The sequence below is a fragment of the Pseudorasbora parva genome, chromosome 6 (assembly GCF_024679245.1).
Source record: "Pseudorasbora parva isolate DD20220531a chromosome 6, ASM2467924v1, whole genome shotgun sequence".
Taxonomy (NCBI): domain Eukaryota; kingdom Metazoa; phylum Chordata; class Actinopteri; order Cypriniformes; family Gobionidae; genus Pseudorasbora; species Pseudorasbora parva.
Window position 1 is genome coordinate 42,067,481 of NC_090177.1, and position 25,601 is coordinate 42,093,081.

A 25,601-nucleotide genomic window follows, 5' to 3' on the forward strand; every position below is an offset into this window, starting at 1 on the left:
GTGTAATGTTGCTGTTAGAGCATGAATAATACCTGTAAAATTATAAAGCTCAAAGTTCAATGCCAAGCGAGATATTTTATTTAACAGAAGTTCCCTTTCAAAGCCTACAGCGAACGGCCGGTTTGGACTACACCCCTGCACTTCCTGCTGTAATGACGTCACTAGAACCGTTTGTTGACTAACCCTTCGCCCACAAGAACACGCAAAATAGGGGGCGTGGTCTTGTTGCTCTCCCACGTGGAGAAGAGCGTGCATTCAGCGCTTCCATCTCCCCGTTATGGTAAGAGGCGGGACCTTTCCGGGCAAAGTGCGCTTAGCTGCTGTCCAATCACAACACGGGAAGCGCTGGCCCAATCAGAACTCGTTACGTGTTTCTGAAGGAGGGACTTCATAGAACAAGGAAATCATCAGGCCGTTTTTAGGACAGAGGAAACAGCGCTGTACAGATAAGTAAATTGTGTAATTTTTTTTTAAACGCGATACATGAACTCATGTTATATTGCACACTGTAAACATAATCAAAGCTTCGAAAACACGTGAAGAACGGGACCTTTAAGAATTGCAACCTCGTGTGAGAACGGCAGGGGTAGAAACAAAACTCACTATTGCACACTCTCACACTTACAATCTCTCTCACACGCACACACGCACACACTAATGCATGCACACAGGCACACAGACCCATAACACACACATACACACACACGCAGACAAAAACACACACACACACATGCACACACCACACATGCGCACACACTTGGATGTGGTGCATACTCTCCATAGGCATAATGTTTTTTCTAATGTACAGACTGTATAGTCTATCCCCCTACACTAACCCTACCCCTAAACCTACCCATCACAGATATCGTCATAAACCATGTTTACGTTGTAATACCGTAGTAATATGTATAATAATGTCATTATACATATTTGTGTCCTCATAAACCATATACATGAACACATGGGGGGGGGGGTGAACAGTGTGTGTTCATATATATATATATATATATATATATATATATATATATATATATATATATATATATATATATATATTCCTCACAGAAAATGAGCCAAGGCCAATGAGTCTCAGTTTGAAAAAAATAATTAATCATATGATTCTTCTTTCGATAAAAAGTGAAAACGTGTCCAGCAGACCCGAACACCATACAAGGGTTAATAGGCATTCATAAACAAACTGATACAGTGAGTCATTATGTAGATGAATAAACAATGCAGAATTTATTTTTAGCTATATTAATGAAAAAAAATAACAGAAATATTAGTTGTATATAAAGCATAATTCAAAAAAGTTCTATTCATATTTGTTGGGAAAAAAAAACCAGCAAAAAAAAAAAACAGCTATGTATGTGTGTTTAAACAATTCTCTGGTTATACTCAGAATCCTGGCAGTGGTGTTCTGGAAGGCATGTGTGTGTACTTGTTTATTTTACATTGTATTACATATTACACCAGCCAGCGGTCCCCACAATGTAAATAGATTATAAACATACTAAATTAGGTTTTTTAGAAAATGTAAAAATGCAGAATGTTTCCTGTGATGGGTAGGTTTAGGGGCAGGGGCAGTGTAGGGGGATAAAATGTACAGTTTGTATAGTGTAAAATCCATTACATCTATGGAAAGTCCCCACAATACAAAAAAACCTAACGTGTGTGTGTGTAAAGATGCCGTTAGCCACACTCAAAAAACGTATGATGCTGTTCACTTTATTTAAGCAATTCAAATTGATTTAACACCATTATATCAGGTTTCTGGTTCAAATGTACTTGATTCATGTTAAACTGACTTAAAACCGTTATTCTTTGACATAACTTTATGTGTTTATTTTGAAATAACATGATTCAATCAAGTAAGCCGAACAAACAGGACTTTCACTTCCCATCATGCTTTGCAAATGTGCTGAATTTGGAGAGTAAATGCTTAAATAAAGTGATATTTTATGCATTTCTAATGAGATAAGAAAATGGAGAGACTTTTTAATGTTTAATGTTTTATGTTGGTATTTAAAAGTTTGTGTTATGTTCGTGTTTTTGGACGTTACCTTTGTGGTGAAGTGTAGAGCGTGTGCTTGGGTTGAGGATCTGCTAATAACTATTAAAGATATTTTAATGCAAAAAAAAAAAAAAAAACTACTTTGGGCATGCTATGGATGTAACAAAACCATCTAGCCAATACAATCTTGTAATGTAAACGATTATCTAAATTTTGTAAAAAAATAGCATTTCACTAAATAAAAATAATCAATTAAACTGGATTACTTGTTTTTTTTTTATATTAATTTCAGAGTAATCAAATGTAATAGTTTTGGACAAAATTAAGAATGTTAACCTGATTTAACTTAACTTACCTGTTCATGTTAAATGAACACAAATATTTCAAGCTGGTTGAACATCATCCATCGTTGTTAAGATAATGTGGTGTAATCACGTGGAACCACTGTTCATGATTAAATCATGTTCAACCAATGTGCTATTTTTTTTTGAGTGCATTTTGCTAACTTCAGCACATGGGGAAAATAATAATGTGTTTGTGATTTATATTCCTTATACATTTTTATTGAAATAAGCCTCGGCTGGATGTTCAGTTCAGACTGATGCCTGTGCGGAGTTGAGCTCTATGTGTGGTTGATTTGTCTGAGTGTTGAGATTCTCTCTGCAGACCAGCACACACAGGAGAGGCTCTGAAATCACTGTCAAACTCAACAAGCAGAAAGACATCGTAAACCAAGACATGTCAAAGAGACGGATAAAGTAAATCAACACACACGGGATATAGAGCACAACTAAGTTAACCGTGGAGACAAGAAACAGCACTGCACCTGGTCTGTTCTCAGTGACAGGTGTACTGGCAGGAGTGGGCGGGGCTTTGAATGTGATTATGCCTGTGGCAACCAATAAACACACAGGTGCCAGAATTATGCCAATAGTAATGTACAAATCATAACCATAGCCAATGAAAACCATCAATAATCCATACATTAAAGGAATAATAAGTATAATGATGGAGATTATGATGTAACAGGGGGCTGAGAAAATACGAGCAGAGATCAGCAGATATTTCAGAGTCAGAACTCCCTCCAGAGCCACCAGCTGTTGCAGGTAAAGCCCACAGACTTTCAGACAATAGAGCCCAAGGAATGTAATGACATCAAAGAAACTGATAAAACTAAGAAATATTGTCACTATATATGGATACATGAGCAGTTGCAACAGGTCACAGAGGAGGAGGAGGATGATGAAGGCTGAGATCCGGCCTCTGGTCTTTCTCTGACGATGCACAAAATAAAAAGCCCAAATCAGACACGGCACTCCCACACACAGAGCAGTGATGAGGAAGATGGACAGTCTGATTTCATAGCGTGGGTATGGATTAGAAGGCTTTTCAATGTCATAATAATAATCATCATAACTTGTGGTAGTGATGAAGAGATCACTGTCATAATTGTCCTCCATGGCTGTACTTTGAGTTGCTGAAAAAAAAAAAAAACAATTAAAAAGAACACCTTAAGCTGGTCTTAAAGATTGGCAGAACAAGTTTAGTATAGCAAACCACGTCGATTTGGTTTCATATTGTTTTCTTTCACCAGAAAAGTTTCACCTACACACACAGTAAAATCCCCAGTGTTAAATCAACACTGCTCAGAGTGTATTTGGTCCCACTCCACAGAGAGTTAAATTAACACTGAAGCTGTGTTAAAGTTAATGAGATAATTAAGAGATGAATTAAGTGGTGATTGAACAATTAGTGATGAACACCTGATGATAATGAGCATAATCACTGAAGGAAAGAGAATCACAAGATCTACAAGTGACTTCAGCCACAGCTTTAGATGAAATCAACTGAAGATAAAAGAAGACATTAAATCTCTGAAGATCTCATCAGAGGATTAAACAACTGCACAGTTATTCCTGTCATACTGTTCGTCTACATAAGCTCTTATTGAGAATTAACAGGTTTAGATGTTGATGTTTTATGGAAAATGTTTGGTCACCATTATGCTGATCACTGTTTCCTTTAGTTGGGTAGTTTGACTTGGCTTTTGAAGAGCAGTGTTGCTAACAGTGTTTTCTACACTTACTTAGTTACAATGGAATCCAGAAGCAAATCAGTTCATATAGTTTTCATAATGAAATGGAATGATTTACTAATCTCATCAGTGACCAAATGTGTGAGTGTATATATATATATATATATATGTATATATATATATATATATATATATATATATATATATAAATATTTGCCACGGGTCAGATTTTGAATTTAGATTTTATTTTATTTTTTTCAAAAGTTACAGAACCAATTATTTTAGCAAAACATCAAGAATTAGCATATGATTCTCAACAATGGTGATATGCTTCATGCTGCAATGCATGCTGGGAGCCATGAGTTTTATAATTGGTCAGCTCCCAGAAATGCATTGTGGCATAAAAACATGTCACCATTGTTGAGATTCATATGCTGATTCTTGATGTCTGTTTCCAAATACCCCCCCCCCCATATGCCTTTGAAAGAATGATAGAGAAGTTATAATAATACTGAAACTTACAAAATCATGTTTACAAATTAAATGCAGTTTTTGTCAACTGTGTCATGTCATGTCATGATGCATATACATTGATTCACATGCACAAAAGTTTGTTGATGAACACTAAAAAGTTATTGTTTAATGTTATTTTTCAGTATTATTCAATAATGTTCATAATTATTTGTATATTGCATTTTGTGGAGCCAGCGTGTGTCTGTACATGTGTGCAGAGGATAGACAGATGATGGGCTGTATTTGCCATGATGTACAGTATTCTTTACATGAAAAGTGGATTGTGCCACATGTAAGCATAAAGCAAACTATTTTAAACAGGACAACATGTTTCTTTACCTTTTAAGGGAATTGTGAGCTCATTTGGTTCAGTAGTATATTCCTGCACAACCGGAGGCTGCAGTTTCAGGACCCCAGTTTCAGGACCGCAATTCTAGGACCCTCGTTTTTTGTGACAGCACCACCTACAGAACTGGATGATATAGCGGTGTGCTGCAGTTTCAGGACCTCAGTTCTATGACCCATGTGGTTTAGTTAGTAGCCTACATAGTATAAAGATATTTAATCTCAGGAGTATATTTTATGTGATTTTTTTTTAATTCAAAATGCATCAGAGGTTAATTACAAAGTGTGTAATACCTGCTTTCAGTCACAATTTTAAATTTAAACACATTAATTTACACAAAATAAAATTTTAAAATGTATATCAATCTTTAAAAAAAGTTGAGTACATTAAAAATCTTGAATTATACTGTGTATTGATTAACCTCCTTAACTTTAGTTCATTATCAGGTAAAATAAAGATGGAATCAGTATATGCAGTCACTAAATTACAGTCAGATATTTTAAAGATTGTATAGAGGCAAGACAAGACTCAAGAATGTTTGAAGAATATATATTTATGTCATTTTTGCAATAACAGCAGCACCAAAAAGACCCCTTTTTTCATCAGTTGCCTCACAGACGGAATGGCTGTATATATATATATATATATATATATATATATATATATATATATATATATATATATATATATATATATATATATATGATTTAACACTTGTGCACTGTTGGAGTTGTAGAGAGAGAAAGCCAAACAGAATATTAATGTTACTGATGTCTAATTCCAAACTCCAAATTTGTAAGTATATAAGAGCAATACCCACCAATTGAGACCATGGTACTATACAGTTGAAGCTGCATACAGTGTGAGGCAACTATTGTAAACATTTCTTACTTAGCTAAATGGAGGATGATTGAAAGTCATTATACTAATCTGGTGAACATGGTAGTTTTGATAAATGAGCCATGACACAAAATGAACTGATAACATACATTCAATAAAATACTGCACAATTTATAAAAACCAGCAAGTGTTGAAAATACAAATATATATTGTTATAATACCCTTCTATTTGGAAGCGCTCCATCAAAAGAAGACACAACCACTTTCTAATGAAAGCCATGTCCATCTGAAAGATGTGGGACATTGACAGATACTATATAAGCATATACTTATATAAAAAAATAAAATAAAAAAAAAATAAAAAACACTGAGACTCTAAAATTAACATGAAAATCCTGCAGTCATTTCCACAGTGATGGCGTGGCAATCCCTATAAGCAAAAAAAAAAAAAAGGTAACATAGGCTACATGTCAAAAGCCATTGCCATCTCGGTTACATTATGAAATCTACATGATAAGCAGAATGGAATATAATAGTATTTGTTTGAAGTAGCTAAATATGCATTTATTAATCACTGCAATATTATGCCCAGTCTTTTCAGTCCAGCTCCAAGGATAATAAAAAAAAAAATGTGCAAGATTCATACAGAATTATTATTATTTTTTTAATTAAAGGATTCATTTTAATCTTTTTAATCCTTCGCAGCAAAAGTACAGACTATAAGAACGTAGCCAAAGTATAAATGGCTGAACTTGTCAAACATTATGCGTCATTTAGACAGGCTGATATTGTAGTGCAACCAGGCAGTCAGAGCAGTTATGTAAGAATATTTTATTCTTAACTATGGTAAAACAATGATTATTCAGGAAGTTTCCCCACTAATACAGTAAGCTACAGGTAAATCACACACCCTTACACCAATATGCATTTGTCATCTTTTTAAGTTTAATAATGTGCTGGCAGCTGGCTAGATGTATTATAGTCATTAAACATAAAAAAGGATTTAATAAATCATGGCCACGCCACGATCAAGAACATTATAGTAACTAATAAAACTAGCACACAAATTCTTAATTCGTGTGAATTTATTCTTAATTCATAGTTAGCAGCTCACTTTAGTACATTTTGTTTTTCGTTTAAACGTTATAAAATAAAACTTGATTGAATATCGGTACTTACAGTCTGATCAGTGTCCATCGTCCATCTTAAATTAGTGTTTTGGTGATTCAATTCGGTAGGTGGTGCTGTCACAAAAAACTAGGGTCCTAGAACTGGGGTCCTAGAACTGGGGTCCTGAAACTGCAGCCTCCGGTTGTGCAGGAATACCCTTCTCATTTGGTTAGTTGTATATAATGTCCCAATCTAGTGCATTTCCCCGAAAGATAGCGGGACAGAGAGGGAGGATGGCGCGAGGGTAGAAGAACATGAAGGCAATAACTCTGAGGCTCCCACACCACCTCCTTCACACCACCAGAGGGAGCCATCACCCGAATATTGACTGTTTTACATTTGAACTACAATTCCCATAGGCCCTCATTCCTGGGACAGATTGTACAGTCACCCGCACCTCATCACACAGATGAGGAGTTCTCACCCCCACACACTGCGAAGTCTGGCCCCGGTGATCATTTCTGAGCACTTGTTCATTGTGTATTGGTTATACCCGTGTTTGACGAATGAGTGAAACACACACAAAACACACATTTTTATCAACTCATATGTCATTAATAGCGGTTAACTTCTGGGATTGAGTATGATTGTGTTCACATCAGCAGCGAACCGTACCGGAGTTCACATGAAACGAACCCCAGACCACCTCTTTAAGGGTGCTTTCACATCTCTAGTTTGGTTCATTTGGTCCGAACCAAGGGCAAACAATTATACATTGTTGCATTTTTCAGCTTTTTTGGTTCCTTTTCACACCACACTGATTGCTTTGGTCTGAACCAGTTAAAACGAACCAAAACGCAAGCACGTGACAACATCCACATCACTCATTGGCCATGGCGTATTTCCTAAACTGCTTTCGATTGGTCAGAATTTACGTGTGGGAAAATTCCAACAGGAGAGGCAAAGCCAGCAAACTATAATTACACTATTGAGAGACGACTGCGCGGGCTGGTTTTGTCCCTGGCCATAATCTACTACACTGAGTGTATTAACCACAGTATGCAAATACATTTCTACACAGTAAAATCCCCAGTGTTAAATCAACACTGCTCAGAGTGTATTTGGTCCCACTCCACACAGAGTTAAATTAACACTGAAGCCGTGTTAAAGTTAATGAGATAATTAAGAGATGAATTAAGTGGTGATTGAACAATTAGTGATGAACACCTGATGATAACGAGCATAATCACTGAAGGAAAGATAATCACAAGATCTACAACTGACTTCAGCCACAGCCTTAGATGAAATCAACTGAAGATAAAAGAAGACATTAAATCTCTGAAGATCTCATCAGAGGATTAAACAACTGCACAGTTATTCCTGTCATACTGTTCGTCTACATTAGCTCTTATTGAGAATTAACAGGTTTAGATGTTGATGTTTTATGGAAAATGTTTGGTCACCATTATGCTGATCAGTGTTTCCTTTAGTTGGGCAGTTTGACTTGGCTTTTGAAGAGCAGTGTTGCTAACAGTGTTTTGTACACTTAGTTAAAATGGAATCCAGAAGCAAATCAGTTCATATGGTTTTCATAATGAAATGGAATGATTTAATAATCTCATCAGTAACCAAGTGTGTGTGTGTATATATATATATATATATATATATATATATATATATATATATATATAATGCGCGCGCCACAGGTCAGATTTTGATTTTAGATTTTTTTTTTTTTTCAAAAGTTACAGAACTAATTATTTTAGCAAAACATCAAGAATCAGCATATGATTCTCAACAATGGTGATATGCTTCATGCTGCAATGCATGCTGGGAGCCATGAGTTTTATAATTGGTCGGCTCCCAGAAATGCATTGTGGCATAAAAACATGTCACCATTGTTGAGATTCATATGCTGATTCTTGATGTCTGTGTCCAAATAAATTCTAGACAGAGAAAAGATAGAAAATGTATTTTTGTCTGATGGGGATGAAAGACTACAATTCCCAAAATGCTTCGCTGCCCTGTGAGGACATTTCCAAAGTCACCGCTACTGAATCATTGATCACCACCGCGTTCATCTTCATAAAATCAGTTCAGTTAGAGAACAGACACTACAATTAAAAACTGAACGTGTGTGTTCAATATGTTATTTAGCCGCTGAGTGAGTGTCAGCACAGTCGCTGCAGGAGTCAGATTACACTCATCATGGTGAGCTGAATGAGCTTGTGATGAGAGCTGAGGTAAACGCGTCTGCGCTCGCGGCAGTAGTTCTCAGCGCGTGTTCAGTTCATGCATTTGGAAGATTCTTGAGAAGATAAAATACTCACTTTGCTCCGCCGGCCGCACCGTTTCCATGAATGCCTGAGCCGAGCTGAGCTGTGAGTGTGATCTCACTCCTCATGTGCGAGTTGAAAACATGCAGAAATAGCTCCCTCTGCTGGCTGGAGTCTTTAGCCTCTGGCCAAACCTTTTACCGATGATGCAAATCAATGATATTTGCGTCACCGGAGTAATTTTTCCAGAAATAAAATGCATAAATCTCTCGTCTCAGAAGGATATAAGAGGGAGGCACATAATCATTTGAATATACTCCAGAGTTTCTACTGATAGAAAACCATATGCTAATTGCTGAAGTAACCCTTTAAGGTCACGTTTTGCTAAACTCTTCACCACAATGGTAACCAAACCTATATATTCAGTACAGGCCAAACGTTTGGATATATTACTATTTGTAATGTTTTTGACAGAAGTTTCTTCTGTTTATCAAGCCTGAATTTATTTGATCAAAAATACAGAAATAAAATTAATATTGTGATATATTACAATTTTAAATATTTGGTTTTCAATTTATTATACTTTAAATAATCATTTATTTCTGTGATGCAAACCTGAATTTTCAGGATCATTACTCCAGTCTTTTAGCCTGACAAGCCAGACCCACATCAAGATGTTTGGTCTGGAAACTCACCATAGACAGCTCAATCCGAGGGGCGGGATAAACGGTTGTCTTTCAAACTCCCTCTGCACGCGATAGGATAGCGCTACACCAACCGGAGCAACGACGGTGAAGGGGAGCTCGCTGACAGATTAAACATTCGCCGTATCCAGTCGGCTAAACTCCGAACACATCTTCCCTTTTTAAGAATGACTTCAGTGCCGCTCTTTGTTCTTTTCTCAGAGGAAAGCTTAACTCCAAGTTTTCCGGAGGCGCGGGCAGAGCTGATTCCAAAGACTGCCGCCGTTCGCCAGTTTCTGTGTTACTAGAAGCTAGCAAACGCAACTCGGCCGTCGTCATTATGGTCCCGCCCGCCGACTCTATACACGATGTGATTGGGCCGTCCAGATTCTGAGGAATACAGCTCAGATAGGAATTGAGTAGCCTAGAAATCTAGACGCACCCTAGCGGCAGCAAATTTTATTTGCCCGCAAGTGTCGTCTAGGCACTCTCAATACCATTCTTAGCTGTGTTCCTCAAAATCTGGACGGCCCAATCACATCGTGTATAGAGTCGGCGGGCGGGGCCATAATGACGACGGCCGAGTTGCGTTTGCGTGCTTCTAGTTAACACAGAAACTGGCAAACGGCGGCGGTCTTTCGAATCAGCTCTGACTGCGACTCTGGAAGACTTGGAGTTAAGCTTTTCTCTGAGAAAAGAACAAAGAGCGGCACTGAAGTCATTCTTAAAAAGGGAAGATGTGTTCGGAGTTTAGCCGACCGGATACGGTGAATGTTTAATCTATCAGCGAGCTCTGCTTCACCTTCGTTGCTCTGGTTGGTGTACCGCTATCCTATCGCGTCCAGAGGGAGTTTGAAAGACAACCGTTTATCCGCCCCTCGGATTGAGCTGTCTATGGTGAGTTTCCAGACCAAACATCTTGATGTGGGTCTGGCTTGTCAGGCTAGGAATTGAGAGTTGCTAGACCACACTTGCGGGCAAATTAAATTTGCTGCCGCTAGGGTGCATCTAGATTTCTAGGCTACCAGTCTTTAGTGTCACATGTGACATACAGTTTTATTATGAGTGTTGGAAACAGTTCTGCTGATGAAAAAAAAAAGGTTCAAAAGAACTGCATTTATTCAAAATAAAAACATATTTTAAAATAATATAAATCTCCTTTACTATAATTGTATTAATTTAACACATCCTTGTTGAATACAATTATTTATTTATTTCAAAAAAGAAAGGAAAAAAATGATTGACCCCAAAATACTGACCAGTAGTGTATATTGTTGTTACAAAATATTTCTATTTTTTAAAACATTTCCTTCTTTTTTCTTTTTTTTCTTTTTTTACTTTTTATTCATCAAAGTATTATATATATATAAAAAAGTATCTCTAATATCTAATATCTAAAAATATTAAGCAGCCGAACTGTTTCCAACTCTGAAAATGAATCATCATATTAGAATGATTTCTGAAGGATCATGATCACTGAAGACTGGAGGAATGATCCTGAAAATTCAGCTTTGCATCACAGAAATAAATGATCATTTAAGTATAATAAATTGAAAACCAATTATTTTAAATTGTAATAATATATCACAATATTTGTTTCTGTATTTTTGATCAAATAAATGCAGGCTTGATGAGCAGAAGAAACTCCTTTCAAAAACATTACAAATAGTAATGTGTCCAAACTTTTGGCCTGTACTGTATTAAATATTATCAATCTAGGCCATACAATGTAATATAATGGGTTATTTGACCCAAACAGACCAGTAAAGAACTGACCTGAGATTAGGCTGATGATGATGATGATGATGATGATGATGATGATGATGATGATGGGAGCTCTAATTCCAGATTGACTTCAGTCTCACAGATCTGCAAAGAAACAGTCGTGTCAGATCACAGTCATAAATAAACATATGTATATCCTCCACTGGTCTCTCTCACATTTTCTCCTTCCTTATTCTCTATAGCGGTTCCACCCACTGCACCGCTAACAGGGCTGATAAATGCTGACATATGAGTGAAAGACACACAGAAAAAATGGTGTTGTTTTTCAGGAGTGTTTTTTTTTCCTCCTCAAAATTAATAATTTTTGCTCTGTTTTGAGTGTACAGAGTATAACATGTCAGTAGATTGTGAGCTAAATTATGGAGTAAAATTGATTCCTCCCAAAAAGTTTCTTCTCCCAAAGTTCTCTGGCTCCGCCATTACGGTTTGTCATGGCCATCACTGCTGCAGGTTTAGACGAGAAGGCGGGCTTCTGCTGAATATCAAAGTAAGTAAAGTTGTAAAGTCTTGGTATTCATTTTCATAATATTTGCCTCTGTGTTTAGATTTTTTTGTCAAGTCGAATTACAGAGATAACTTTCTCATGTGAACAGGATGACAGTTCAGATGACAGTTCAAATGACTGAACAAGACAACAGAACAGGACAACAGTTCAGATGACTGAACAGGACGACAGTTAAGATGACTGAACAGGACGACAGTTAAGATGACTGTAGGGACAGCAGTATACAGTTAAAGCTCGGACTTTATCTGAAAAAATAGGATCAATACAGTAAGGACAACAGAGCAAATCGACATAAGCAGTGAACACACACATCAACATATACCAATTTTTCCGAACAACTTGACAAAGACTGATGACAAGGACAAATGTATAGTACAAAGCACTGGGCAGTCAACTTATTTTTGGCACAAATGGAACCCCATATTATTCATCTCTTAATTATCTCATTAACTTTAACACAGCTTCAGTGTTATTTTAACTCTCTGTGGAGTGGGACCAAATAGACTCTGAGCAGTGTTGATTTAACACTGGGGATTTTACTGTGTAGCGCTTTTACAATGACGATTGTAAAAAAAGGTGCTTCACAGTGTTAAACAGGACAATATTGCAAAAAAAATTATTTGGCGTCATCGAGCATCACGCCCAGATAACAGAAAATGGGCAACGAGGTGGGACGTAGAGACAGACAGCAGACAAACAGCAATCCACATGTCAAAGTGACCATGCCCATAATTATGCAGAACTTTAAGGCTTTATATCATTTTTAAAAAATCACTCTATTACAGTTGTCATGGAGGGCAAAATTAGCCATATATATATCAAAACCATAATTTGTACCAGCTGTAATTTTTTTCTGCTGTAAAGCTGGTAATTTTAGCATGGGATTCTGAGATTCTGCTCCCTTCTGGAGCCTGTCTCTAGTAGCCAGTCAATGAATTACAGTTTAAGTTACTTCCGTATTGGTTTCAACAGAAACTGGGGAAGGTTGCCACTTGGTTTGACTGCGTCTTACTCATGTATGCTTTGATCAGGAGATCAGTACTCATTCAGATGAAGCGTAATAGCCCCCTCTCTAACTGTGAAACAGTGTCTCTAACAGTGAAACCTGGAAAATTCAGTTTTTGGCCAGGAAGCACTGTCTCACAAATAACGAAAAAATTCTGCATTTGGAGGGGAAAGATTAAGCTGGTGTGTTCACCTTCTCCTCACATCTTCTATCCAATTGCTGAATCTGAAGCTCCGCCCCTACACTATAAATAGACGCTGAGGCTGTGGCTGAAGTCTGTCAGTTGTTCACACATTTACTATTTTCTACATGGTGAAAGCCACATAGGACACCATATATGCAATAGGAAATGATTCAGTTTCAGTTGAGACTTTCAGTTGAGGCGAATTAAGTTTAGTTTCAGGCACACCACCGCAGCATGCACGCACGCACACCCACACACACCAAAGGCTCTGGCCTTGTTAGACTAGAGATACGAGAGCGCAGCGCTGGTCATGTGATCGAATAGAAAATAGTGAATGGAAAACTAGTATATATATATATATATATATATATATATATATATATATATATATATATATATATATATATATATATATATATATATATATATATATATATGTATATATAATAAACCTGATTCAAAATCAATTAATTCTGTCAAAACACTAGCACTAGTTTTCTATTCAACATGAACATATATATTAGTATATGTAGAAAATGTTTTTTTATCATTTTGAAATGTAGAGCTTAGAACAAAAAATTGTTTTGGCCAGAAAATGTACTATTTGGGTAATTGTGTGATGTAGGTGTGTTGCTGTGTTAATTAATTTAGAAAAAGTACTTTGATATTTGTAAATGCCTGTTAACAATTGCAAAAAAAAAGTACTTGAATAAACAGCCTAGTTCTATGCATGCTAATAGAAACTAGCTATAGCAGGAATTGAAGCATTTAGGTGTTAAAGTGGGCCGGAACGGTCCGAAACTGCTTTCTGGCTCCTCAGATAAATTAATAAATAAATAGATCCAGCAGTCGCATTGCAGGAGCAGCTGAACCGTCTCACGCACAGTGCTGATAAACTCTATTGGTGCTTTCGCCGCTCTAATGAAGTGATAACGAGTACCAGACTATGGCAGGCCGGGAGGTCCAAAAATAAGACTAATGACTTGTCTTGGGAAATCACTATACTATAGCCAGTAACGTTGATGCAATGTTGCTTAGTGCTCGACCAAACTTAAGTTCTGCTAGCTAACGGTAACTTACAGGTTTTTTTTTTATCGCTAACAGGCGCTTACCCATACTTTAGATACTTTTTCTATACTCTTAACACAGACTCACACCTACAAAAAACAATTGGCCAAATGGATAATTTTCTTCTCAAAAACACACATTGTTAAATACTGGTATATACTAACTCTTCATTTCAAAATAGAACACATATTTTTCTGCACACACTAACTTTACCAAAACACTGAAATCTGACACAAAAAGAAATAATATTGTCAAAGAATAACACTTGTTTTCACTTCACAAGGTACATGCAGTCAATCAAAGTACACAAGGTTTCAAAATATTGTTAATATTACAAAAACTGCAAACAGGTATTTGCATGCAAAACAACAAGCCATCGTTTTTACACTACATTTCATTGTTTGTAACTGTATGTCCACATGTACAATAATGTTTACATTCAAAAGCAAATCAGTTTTTTTTTCTTTACAGTTTACTGCAGGAGGTACAGTAGAAACACGGTATGATACAACAGAAAAAGTTTTACAGTATTGCTTGCAGTGAACAAAATATCCATGAAATACACAAGAGCATTCTGAACAAAAAAACAACAGCAAAAAGCCCAGATATGAAGGAGGGGACAGAAAAAAGCACAAAATTACTGTATCTCATCTCTGCGATCTTCAGGGTTAGGCCACATGTTTTCATCAACATCACATCGGATATTATCCAAGGCGATGCACCTGGGATAAAACAGTTTGGTATGTCGGATCCACCCTTGGCAATCATGAACTGTGATGTCCCTGCAGCATCCATGGCTTCAAGGAGGGACATCTGGTCATGTGGTTGATGGTCATAGACCTTCCACCTCCATGCAGAAAATAACTCCTCTATGGGGTTGAGGAAAGGTGAATAGGGTGGAAGGAAGAGACTTACCAGTCTTGGGTGAACTTTAAACCATGTTGTTATTGCTTGTGAATGATGGAAAGCCACATTGTCCCAGGTAATTACAAAGGTGCTCATGTTCTCACCCTTCTGATCCTGCTCTGAAACCAGGCGCTGGTGGAGATCATTGAGAAAGGCAAGGAGGCACTCAATATTGTAGGGTCCAACCTGACATCTGTGAAGGAGTAATCCTGCATTTGCAATTGCTGCACACATGGTAATGTTTGCCCCTCTCTGTCGTGGCACATGGCACACTGTGGCCCTTTTTCCAATTACATTTCGTCCACGACGACGCCTTTTGGCCAGATTGATTCCTGCCTCATCTATGTATATGAATTCATGAGGGGCCTGGATGGTCTCCAATTCCATAACACTCTGAAACAAAGTTTATGTAAATCATGTCATTACTGTATACCATACTGTACTGTAACCTATTAATGTGTAGGTTACCTACTTGCCAGAACTGGAACTGGACATTGAATTGAATATACACTATACCTGGACATATTGTCGTCGTAGCTCCTTGACTCTCTCAGTGTTCCTCTCAGCTCTTGATCATTATTGAGGAGCTTTCCTCTTCCCCCAGAGGGTGGAAGATGTTGCATTCTTTAGAGGAACAAAAAAAATGTGATATATGCATTACTGTATGACCTTATTGACATCTCAAGTAAGAATCTGATATGAAACAATACTTACCGGTTGGTTTGTTGAAAGATGCGTATAATGGAGCCAACCGTTGACCGCCTCAGATTGGGCTGCACTCTTTCACCAGCCTCTCTTAGTGAAAGACCGTGGTTGATTACATGTTCAATGATAGTGGCACGAATTTCATCACTGACTACTGTTCTGACAGCCCTTGGAATACCACCACCACGCATTATTACATCTCTACCTTGCCCTCTCCCTGGGCTGTAGAAGAAATTCATTTTCATTAGGCCTTAGTAGGCCTCACTAGGCCTTAGCTGCAGTATACGGCTGAGCACCAAGAAACCATGGTCTGCCGCTTGTAAAAAACATCAAAGCGTGAGAAACAGGAGATATTACATTAGTTGTAAGAGGAAAATTGGTGAGAGGCTCTGGGAAACTGTCATGTACTGGGAAGGCGGGGAAGGTCCACAGATAAATATGATACATTGTTTATATATAATTGTGGAAAAAACCATGAGGTGACTGTAAAAAGAATGGTGCCTATAATGGATGAGAAAGAAAAACTAGTGGCAGTCGGCAACCATTACAAAGAAGACTAGATAAGTTTATGAATAGAGCAACTGTGGCAAAAAGTGTGGGGAGTAATGCACCTTCCATGAAATCTTGAGCTAGAACTGTATAAAAGTGTGAGCTGAGGAAGAGATGGTCAGATGTTCAGCTGGCATCTCACTTTGTTGTTCATACAATAAAGTTAATTTCTTCTGAGACCTGGAACTTCGACTGAGAGATTTTCTTTAAAGCACCGGAGACAATCAAGAACTTAGAAATTGCCACAACATATTTGGCGAGCCAGATTGCCTGGAGCCAGAAAGGGCTGAGACCCGTGGCGGCTCGGCACGAGACCTCACAAAACAAAAGGCGCCAAAGAAAACAAGGTAAGCAATTTTGCTTATATTTTGTTTTGTGTGGTCTCTTGTGAGCTGCTGCCTTGGGTAACTACCTACACTGTAAAAAAATACCCATCAAATTTACGGTAAAAAACCGGCAGCTCTGGTTGCCAGAACTTTTCCGTAAAAAATACGGCAGGAACGTTTTAGGTTTTACGGGACAACAGCATATAATTTAAAGGTTTATAATGCGGTAATTACGGTTAAAACTGGTTTATTTTACAGTTAAAAACCCTATAATTTGAAAGTTTATATTGAAATAATTATGTGTACACAGTACACTATAAAACAATAATGGTATAAAAAAAAATATTGAACCGAAATATTAAATGACCAACTTTCAATTGAAACAATTGAAATGCTAATATCTGTTATTTTCCTTTTATATAATTTGACAATCACCAATTACAGTGGTGATGAGAATCACATGATGAATCAAAGCTCATCACACGCAGCTTTTGGAGGGACAATATTAATATATAGAAGGTGCACACACAAACACTAAACACCAAACACCATCATGGTAGCACACATGATGTTTTAAAAATGCAATAAACATTAATTTAACAACATTAGATGTAACATAAAACCTTAATGTACATAAGTGATTAGAAAAAACTAAGAAGAAACATAGTTAATTCAATGAAAATGCATCAAATGCGAAGTGTTACGTGGGGAATTCTGGGAATGTCAATTTACGCTTTTTCACTGTTAATTACACAATGACCTGTTCTTTTTCACTTCGAAAAATTGTAAATTTAACGGTATTTTACTGTAAAATAAAATAAAATGTATAAACCTTTAAATTATACTGTTTTGAACTGTAAAATAAATGTTTTTTAACTGTAATTATTACATTATAAACCTTTAAATTATATGCTGCTGTCCCGTAAAACCTTAAACGTTACTGCCGTATTTTTTACGGTAAAGTTCTGGCAACCACAGCTGCCGGTTTTTTACCGTAAATTTTATGGGGATCTTTTTTACAGTGTACACTGTAAAAAAAAAACTACAAAAAACTGTTATTTTTACAGGAAAATGCTGGCAGCTGTGGTTACCAGAGAATTATGAAACTATGCGCACTATGAAATTCAAAATTAAGTCTGTGGTTAGAGGAGGCACCTTTTTCATTTTTATTAAAAATAAATAGAAAACCAGTAAGTATTACATTAAAATGTAAAGCATAAGATTTATGTATGTAAACTGCATATACATTTTCAATGCATTTGGATTATTTTTACATAGACAAATTAATAAACTAAATATGATTAATATATGCCAGTTATACGTAAATGAAACAGTTAGGAATTATGTAAAAGTACACAGAAAAACACCCATGTTAAAATAACACTTCCTAGTGTTTATGTGTATGCTCACTACTGAGTTAAAGTACCATTGAAGCAGTGTTGAAGGTAATGAGATAATTAATTGATGATTGAACATTAATGATGAACACCTGATGATAATGAGCAGAATCACTGAAGGAAAGAGAAACACGAGAACTACAGGTGACTTCAGCCACAGCTTTAGATGAAATCAACTGAAGATAAAAGAAGACATTAAATCTCTGAAAATCCCATCAGAGGATTAAATAGCTCCACGAACAACATTACCAGCTTCATGCATTACTAACCAAACTGATTTTATTGTTGTAATTTATGTTTTAATTAAAATAATAGTTTTATATGAAGTCACCATGATGGTGAGCAGTGTTTGCTTTAGTTGGGCTCTTGACCCTTGACTCTCCAACATTAGTTTTCTGGCTGCTTTAACTGTGTTTGTAAAGCACTTTTGTTATGGCATGGAAAGTCAAAAAACCATGGCCAGGTGATTTGGCTCTTTAATGATGATTATATTAATCATCATGTAGTGGCTGAATCACTAAAGTCAATCAGATTCTAATGCTCTGGTTATGGAGGTAATGTGTTAATTGTGTAGCATGCGTAATAAAAGCCATGTGGTTTACATTATAAACTCATGCATTGTTGTGGCAATCAAACAACTTGCAGGACCAAAAAAAAGGTTTAATCTATGGCATTATTTAGACAAACACAGACATCAAGAATCAGTGTTTGCATCTCTACAATGGTGACAAAAAAAAAAAAAAATATTCATGCCGCAATGCATGCTGGGACTCATTGGAGAGTTTTGATTGGTGGTACCCAGCATGCACTGCAGCATTAAGCTTTTCATTGATTTCTCACCATTGTTGAGATTCATACACTGATTCTTGATATCTGTTTGTGTCTAATGTTTGCTATAGATTAAAACCTTTTGTGCACTATTTTTTTTAAATTCTATATATTATATATTAGATTGCCACGACAGAGCTCATGCTATAGAATCAATTGGCCACTATTATGATTAAACAAAATTAATAACACATAAACAGAGTCTTAGACTCTGAACAAGACCAGTGATCACTAGATGATGATTATATAATCATGAACAAATCATGAATCTGACCATGTGTTTTCTTGGCTTTCCATGCTGTAACTAAAGTGCTTTATAAACACAGTTAAAGCAGCCAGAAAACTAATGATGGAGAGTCAAGGGTCAAGAGCCCAACTAAAGCAAACACTTCTCACCATCATGGTGACTTCAAATAAAACTATTATTTTCAATAAAACATCAACATCCACAGAAATAAAGTCAGTCTGGTTAGTAATGTGTGAAGCTGGTAATGCTGTTTGTGGATTTGTTTAATCCTCTGCTGAGATCTTCAGAGATTTAATGTCTTCTTTTATCTTCAGTTGATTTCATCTAAAGCTGTGGCTGAAGTCAGTCGTAGTTCTCGTGTTTCTCTTTCCTTCAGTGATTGTGCTTATTATCATCAGGTGTTCATCATTAATGCTCAATCATCTCTTAATTATCTCATTAACTTCAACACTGCTTCAATGGTACTTTAACTCATTAGTGAGCACACACATGAACACTAGGGAGTGTTCATTTAACGTTTCATTTATAAATGATTTACAAATAAGATTTTTATTACTGATTCTTAGATAGTGATTCTTAGTAAGTTGATTAATTTGTTTGTTAAAATTACATAATCCAAATGCATGGAACATTTATATGCAATACAAATACATGTTTAGACATTTTTTAAATGCATAAACGTGTAAAGTGACTTACATTTTTAAGATTAACAAAAAATTGTAATTGTCAACAATATTAGCATGTCAAATTAACAAACTAGTTTTTACAGTATTTTCTCAAAAAACGTACAGGTTTTTAATACCGATATTTGTAGTTTTATCAAATAAAATTTTATTATAATCACATGTTGTAAATATAACAAAATATTCTGTTTAATAGTTTACAAAATGTCACTGTGATTCAAACAAAAAATATATATGCTTTTGGGTTTTCTATAATTTTCTTTTGGGATTTTACATTGTTTTTCTGTAAATTTCACGGGCATAAGGTTAGATCTATTGCAGTTATTCACCGTATATAGTAAGGAAACTTTGTGTTAACCAAATAACAGTTTTTAACTGTAGCATTTTTACAACCTTTGACCGTTAAAATCACGATCATTTTTTACAGTGTATTGCCTTACTAAGCGAACCTATAATTGATTATTACTAAACAAATGTTTGAAATACATGATTAATTTGAAAAAGACAGAGAAAGTAATTTCCAGGTCTTAGGGAAAGCGCCTGCGTAGTTTAACACATGCAAGAAGTGCTGTGTGTAGTAGTACAATAAAACGCAAGTAGTGTGTTCGAATGTATGAAGTACATTCAACATAAGCAAGAAGTGCTTTGTGCTCATCTGCAGGAGAAGCATGTGTGTGTGTGTGTGTGTGTGTGTGTGTGTGTGTGTGTGTGTGTGTGTGTGTGTGTGTGTGTGTGTGTGTGTGTGTGTGTGTGTGTGTGTGTGTGTGTGTGTCTGTAAGGGTGCTCGTCTGGGAAGTGATCCAAGTTTGACTGAGGCAGACAAGAAGTGCCTGAGCTGTCAGGAAAGGGAGAGTGTTGTAAAAAGCGAAGTGAGTCGGAGGGAGGAGACAAAATAAAAGTGTATATTGTCTGTATATAATTTGTAAGATAAGAAAAATAACAGAAGTGTCTAATCATTCTTAAATTGCTTTGTACATGAGCTAGGGGGTTTTGTGGGAATACATGACTAGATAAGTTTGTGTGCTGTGGAAAAGAGTTGTCCCAATCACAGCAGAGGAGCAGGGGTTAGGATTGGAGGGGACTGTGTGGAATAAGATGTATTTGTTTGCCCAAGTGGGAGCGTGCTGCTGTGCAAGGCTGCAGGGAAGGTATAAAGAAAAGAAAATTGAACAGCTGCTGTTGTCAGACCCAGTTATATTGTCAGTATTTGCAACTGTTAGTATAAATTCATATTTAACTGAAGGACGAACAATTATATTGGCTTTTAGCGTCCCACACTGAAGAACTTAAGTGAACAGAGAAACGGGAGAAATTAGTCTAACTCCCACAAGATTGTGGCATGAGCGTTGGCAGTATACTACTGCTTGCTATCCCTTGAACTAAAACAGATTAATTATTGTAAATGAATAATACAACTCTGATTGAAAAACAAAAAGAAATAAATTTAGTAAGATCTGCTTTAAGAAACAAAATATTCCCAGAAATTGTCTTTGTCGATTATTTGGCCATTGTCCAGACTGTAAGCGTTGTGATCCAGAAAGGGAGACACAGCTTTTGATGATTAAAAAATTAAAAGTCAATGAAACATCTCTTCTACCCTCCCAAAGCCATTGAAAAGCTGCATATTTTAAAGAGTATGATTGAAAACCCGGGTGTATGAATGTGAGCATGTGTGTGTTTGTGAGAGCATAACTGCGCAGTGTGTGAAAGCAAGTGTGTGAAAAGTAGAGCGACTGAGATATCAGACAGAGGAAGTGGATGTATGTGTGTGTGTTGGAGTTTGAGAGAACTTTGTCCTTTATTGCAGCATGTTAACAAGGCCTAGTGATGCTGACAGGGAGAAATGTAGAAGAAGGAATATAGCATACAGAAAATAGCTAAGCTACAAGAAAGCAATAATAGACTCCAAAGAGATCAAGAAACATTTTTGGCTGGAAAGTGAGTGGATGCAAAGGGACAGGGAAGGGAGTTAAAAGATAAAAAGAAAAATTAACTCTTGAGAAAACTCACAAAAGTCAAAAATGTGCAACAAATTAAAAAGAATGGCCAGATAGATTGGCATTATGAGGTCAGGCAATGTATGACCCTGGAATTTGATTTTTTTTTTAAAAAGAAAAATTGTATTATAAAGGTCAAAAGTAACAGTGAAAAGGGAGAAACAAAAAGGGAAGAAAAACAAATAAAAAAGAGGGAGAAAAATATTGAGTGCAACATGAATTAGCCTGTTAGATCATGCCATATTAGGTAAGTGATTCGATATTGATTTAATGATCTAAAACACATTTTAATTATATTTTACAACTAAAATGATATAACTTAATGGGCTTATGTGAATACTTGCCAAGATGAGTTTCAGTGTTAAGCTAGTCACACATAAGTAACAGTCACATGCCTGCAGTTGGTGAAAGGGTGGATTGCCGACAGTGGTTCAGGATGCAGGGTTGCCTAAAGAAACCTCATCAGCAAGATGGCAGAGAACTGGACATTTCTCATCTATTACCATCCACTGCAACTTATTCAAACAACGGAAATATAGCAAAATATGTGGGAGAGTGTTGCGATTGTGTTAATATAATGAACTACAATAGGTAGCACATCAAAGTGAATACAGAATCAAAACTAGCAAACACATTTGTAATAGAAAGAAACTAATGACAAAATTTGGTTATGGTTACACTCAAAATAGATGCATGAGATGATAAAAAAATATACACCATTCATCATACCCAGCATGTAGGCTATAGAATGTTACCAGAGAGAGAGAGAGAGAGAGAGAGAGAGAGAGAGAGAGAGAGAGAGAGAGAGAGAGAGAGAGAGAGAGAGAGAGAGAGAGAGAGAGAGAGAGAGAGAGAGAGAGAGAGAGAGAGAGTGGGGGAGGAAGTGTAGAGCGAAAGAGCTAGAGTAAAGAAGCCCAGAGGGAAGGAACCAGAGAGCAGGCCCTGTTGTGTCTTTTCCTCTTGCCAAGGCAATAATGACCACTGAGGACTTAAATTAAAATAAAACTAACTGTTTACTGAAGATTGGGAACAGGATTACAAATTGTTACTAGGACTGTCATTTAAAAAATATCTACGACCCCATATAAAAATAAAAAACGGACACCGCCGTGACGGAGATTTAATCAAAAATGCATTAACAGTCTGACAGTCATAAACAGGACTCAGGCCACAGCCTGTATGGAAAAATAAATTACAATTTCATTCAGTTTGGGCATTTTGATTACGATTGAGGTGTTTATATGGACCATTTTCATTCAGATTGGACTTTTAAACCGTTAGTGCTCCATGTAAATGCATCCGACTGTAAAAATTGCGCTACATGGCACTTTAAAAAACCGGATAGTTTATTTATAGTTCGATTACGGATATTTCACGTTATGTTCGAATGCATATTCGATTATCGAATAAAAAGTGACAGCCCTAATTGTTACTGAGAAACAGCCTACTTTCTCTGTTCTGTGCTCTCTACCCCTAAGCATTTTGGGTAGACTTTTCTTAGTTGAACAACTTAATAAACAGCAGTTTTAACTTTTTATGTTATTATTGAAGGCAATTAATTAAACATTATAGTTGTTAATATAATAAACAATATATTGTAATCAATTCACAACATGCCCCAAGTCAAATGTGACAACAGTCTGTGTCTCCTCTCCTACCGGGCTTGGTCTAAAGTGGTGTGTTGAACTGGCAGAAGAGTTTGGTTTGCTAAACCGTGTTGTTGGTCCAATTGAGAGTTGAATTGTGATAGTAATTTTATCTCTCACTGTCCCAAGGGACAAACTTATCAGTCTTTTGTTTTGTTTTGTTTTTTGGACTTGTTTAACCAACACAGATTTTTACTTCATCTTGATGGATTGACTGTGGACAGTTGGAGGTGTTCAGTAAAATACATTTTTCATTTTGGTGAGGATTTGCATTTTTTACATGGGGATGGTTGTTTGGAGGTCATTTGTTGAGCCAGTGTATGCTTGCCAGTTTCCGCAGATTTTCAAAATATAATTCCAATATAATTATACTTCTGTATGGCCACAGAACTACAAAGGAAGAAGCTAAGTGATACAAAGTTGCATGAAATCCTGTTAATTGCATAATATGTAATAAAGGGCCTGTACGGGGCAGCAATGAAGGTTGAAAAAGGATATTTAATTGAAAAGAGGTTCTAAATTCCAAATTAAATTTCACGTTACTTTGTATGTAAGTAGAGGATGGAACTTAAAATATTTAGGACCAATGATGAAACAAGTGAGGGAAAGAATTAAATGGGAAGCCATAGACAATCGTCTAAAAAACAAAAACAAAATGCATTACATAAAAAATAAAAACATCAGTTGAAGTACCAAGAGAAATGGAAAAACAAATACAGTATAAGTATAAGAAAAAATATAAATTGTTTAGAATTAAAAGAAGGCCAACTGAACAATTACCAACACCAATAAAGATTTGATAAGATATTAACCTGAAAGAAAATAATAAAACTGAATGAATGTTAGTTGACCGGTCCATAAGGATTTTGAGTTAATAAGCAGGCCTGCTGACAGGGACTGAATCGGAGGATTGCACAAACTGGTGGCCACCACAAACACTGGAGTTTTCTCCTTAGCATAAGTGGTTTGTGCAATTCCATGAGGAAATCCAAATAATTGACAAAAGATTATAGAAACATCTGCTATGCAGAGATGAAGATTTTTATTTTTATTTATTTCTTTATCCCTGGGAGACAGTTTAACTTTGATTGCAGATATTCTGAGATTTTTGGATTGTGTTCAGAGGAGGCCAGAGGAGAACTGGCACCCCGACTGAGTCTGGTTTCTCCCAAGGTTTATTTTTCTCCATCATGCCCCGATGGAGTTTTGGTTCCTTGCCACTGTCGCCTTTGGCTTGGCTTGCTCAGTTGGGGACACTAAAAATATGATTAAAGTTATTCAACTTATTATACAAATAAAATATATGAATTAGGTCTCATTTAATTCTATAAACTATAATACTGATCTGCCAAAATTGTCGCTATATGATAAATTAAAATAAGCTGATAACATCACTGTTTTCTCCAGTACGACTGTACAGCCAAATCTAATTTTGTCGCAATATTATCCTGTTTGACACTGTGAAGCTGCTTTGACACAATCGTGATTGTAAAAGCGCTATATAAATAAAGTTGATTGATTGATTGATTGTTAATTAAAATAATTTGTGCATCATGTTGAACAAGCAAGATTGGGTGACCAAGCAAAACAGACATTAAAAAAATAGATATAATACACATTTTACAATAATGAGTCATTGATTTAATCCTAACAGGGTTTGAGAGAGTATAGGGATCCATATAATGAATGATAAAACATTACAGTATGTATGGGACTGAAAACAAGGCAACCCAGACAGACTGAAAAGCTGCTATTTCCTGATTTCTGCAATGAAGAAAAATGCTTGCTGTTTTCTGCAAAGAAGAACTTGCTTTATTAAAATAGCATGGGGAAACTGTTGTTATCAACCAGATGATAATTAAGCTATAAAGAATAAATTTGATTAACGCGGATCTCTGAGTGTTCAATTTCCAGATTACACCAGATGACTTCTGGGACAGCTGTCTTGACAT

At 36.2% G+C, this 25,601-nt stretch overlaps 1 protein-coding gene across 2 annotated transcripts; it reads right to left on the reverse strand.

Moving 5' to 3' along the window:
• Positions 1-2,559: 2,559 nt before the first annotated feature.
• Positions 2,560-11,649, reverse strand: LOC137079425 (uncharacterized). 2 transcript variants are annotated; one of them, XR_010905507.1, is made up of 2 exons: positions 11,594-11,649; positions 2,560-3,491 (listed from the first exon to the last, which is right to left on the reverse strand). XR_010905507.1 is itself a non-coding variant. In XM_067447384.1 (2 exons), exons 1-2 carry the CDS (start codon positions 9,214-9,216, stop codon positions 2,608-2,610), a joined length of 912 nt encoding a protein of 303 aa, XP_067303485.1. In that variant the 5' UTR covers positions 9,217-9,323; the 3' UTR covers positions 2,560-2,607. The 2 variants fall into 2 exon arrangements, 1 of the variants encoding a protein (XP_067303485.1); XM_067447384.1 differs by lacking the exon at positions 11,594-11,649 and adding an exon at positions 9,189-9,323.
• Positions 11,650-25,601: the final 13,952 nt, after the last annotated feature.

Coding starts and splice junctions, on each gene's coding strand:
- LOC137079425 (XM_067447384.1), bottom strand. CDS start 9,216: ATGGAAACGGTGCGGCCGGCGGAGCAAA. Junction 3,492..9,188: donor GGTGCGGCCGGCGGAGCAAA/GTGAGTATTTTA, acceptor TTTTTTTTTCAG/CAACTCAAAGTACAGCCATG.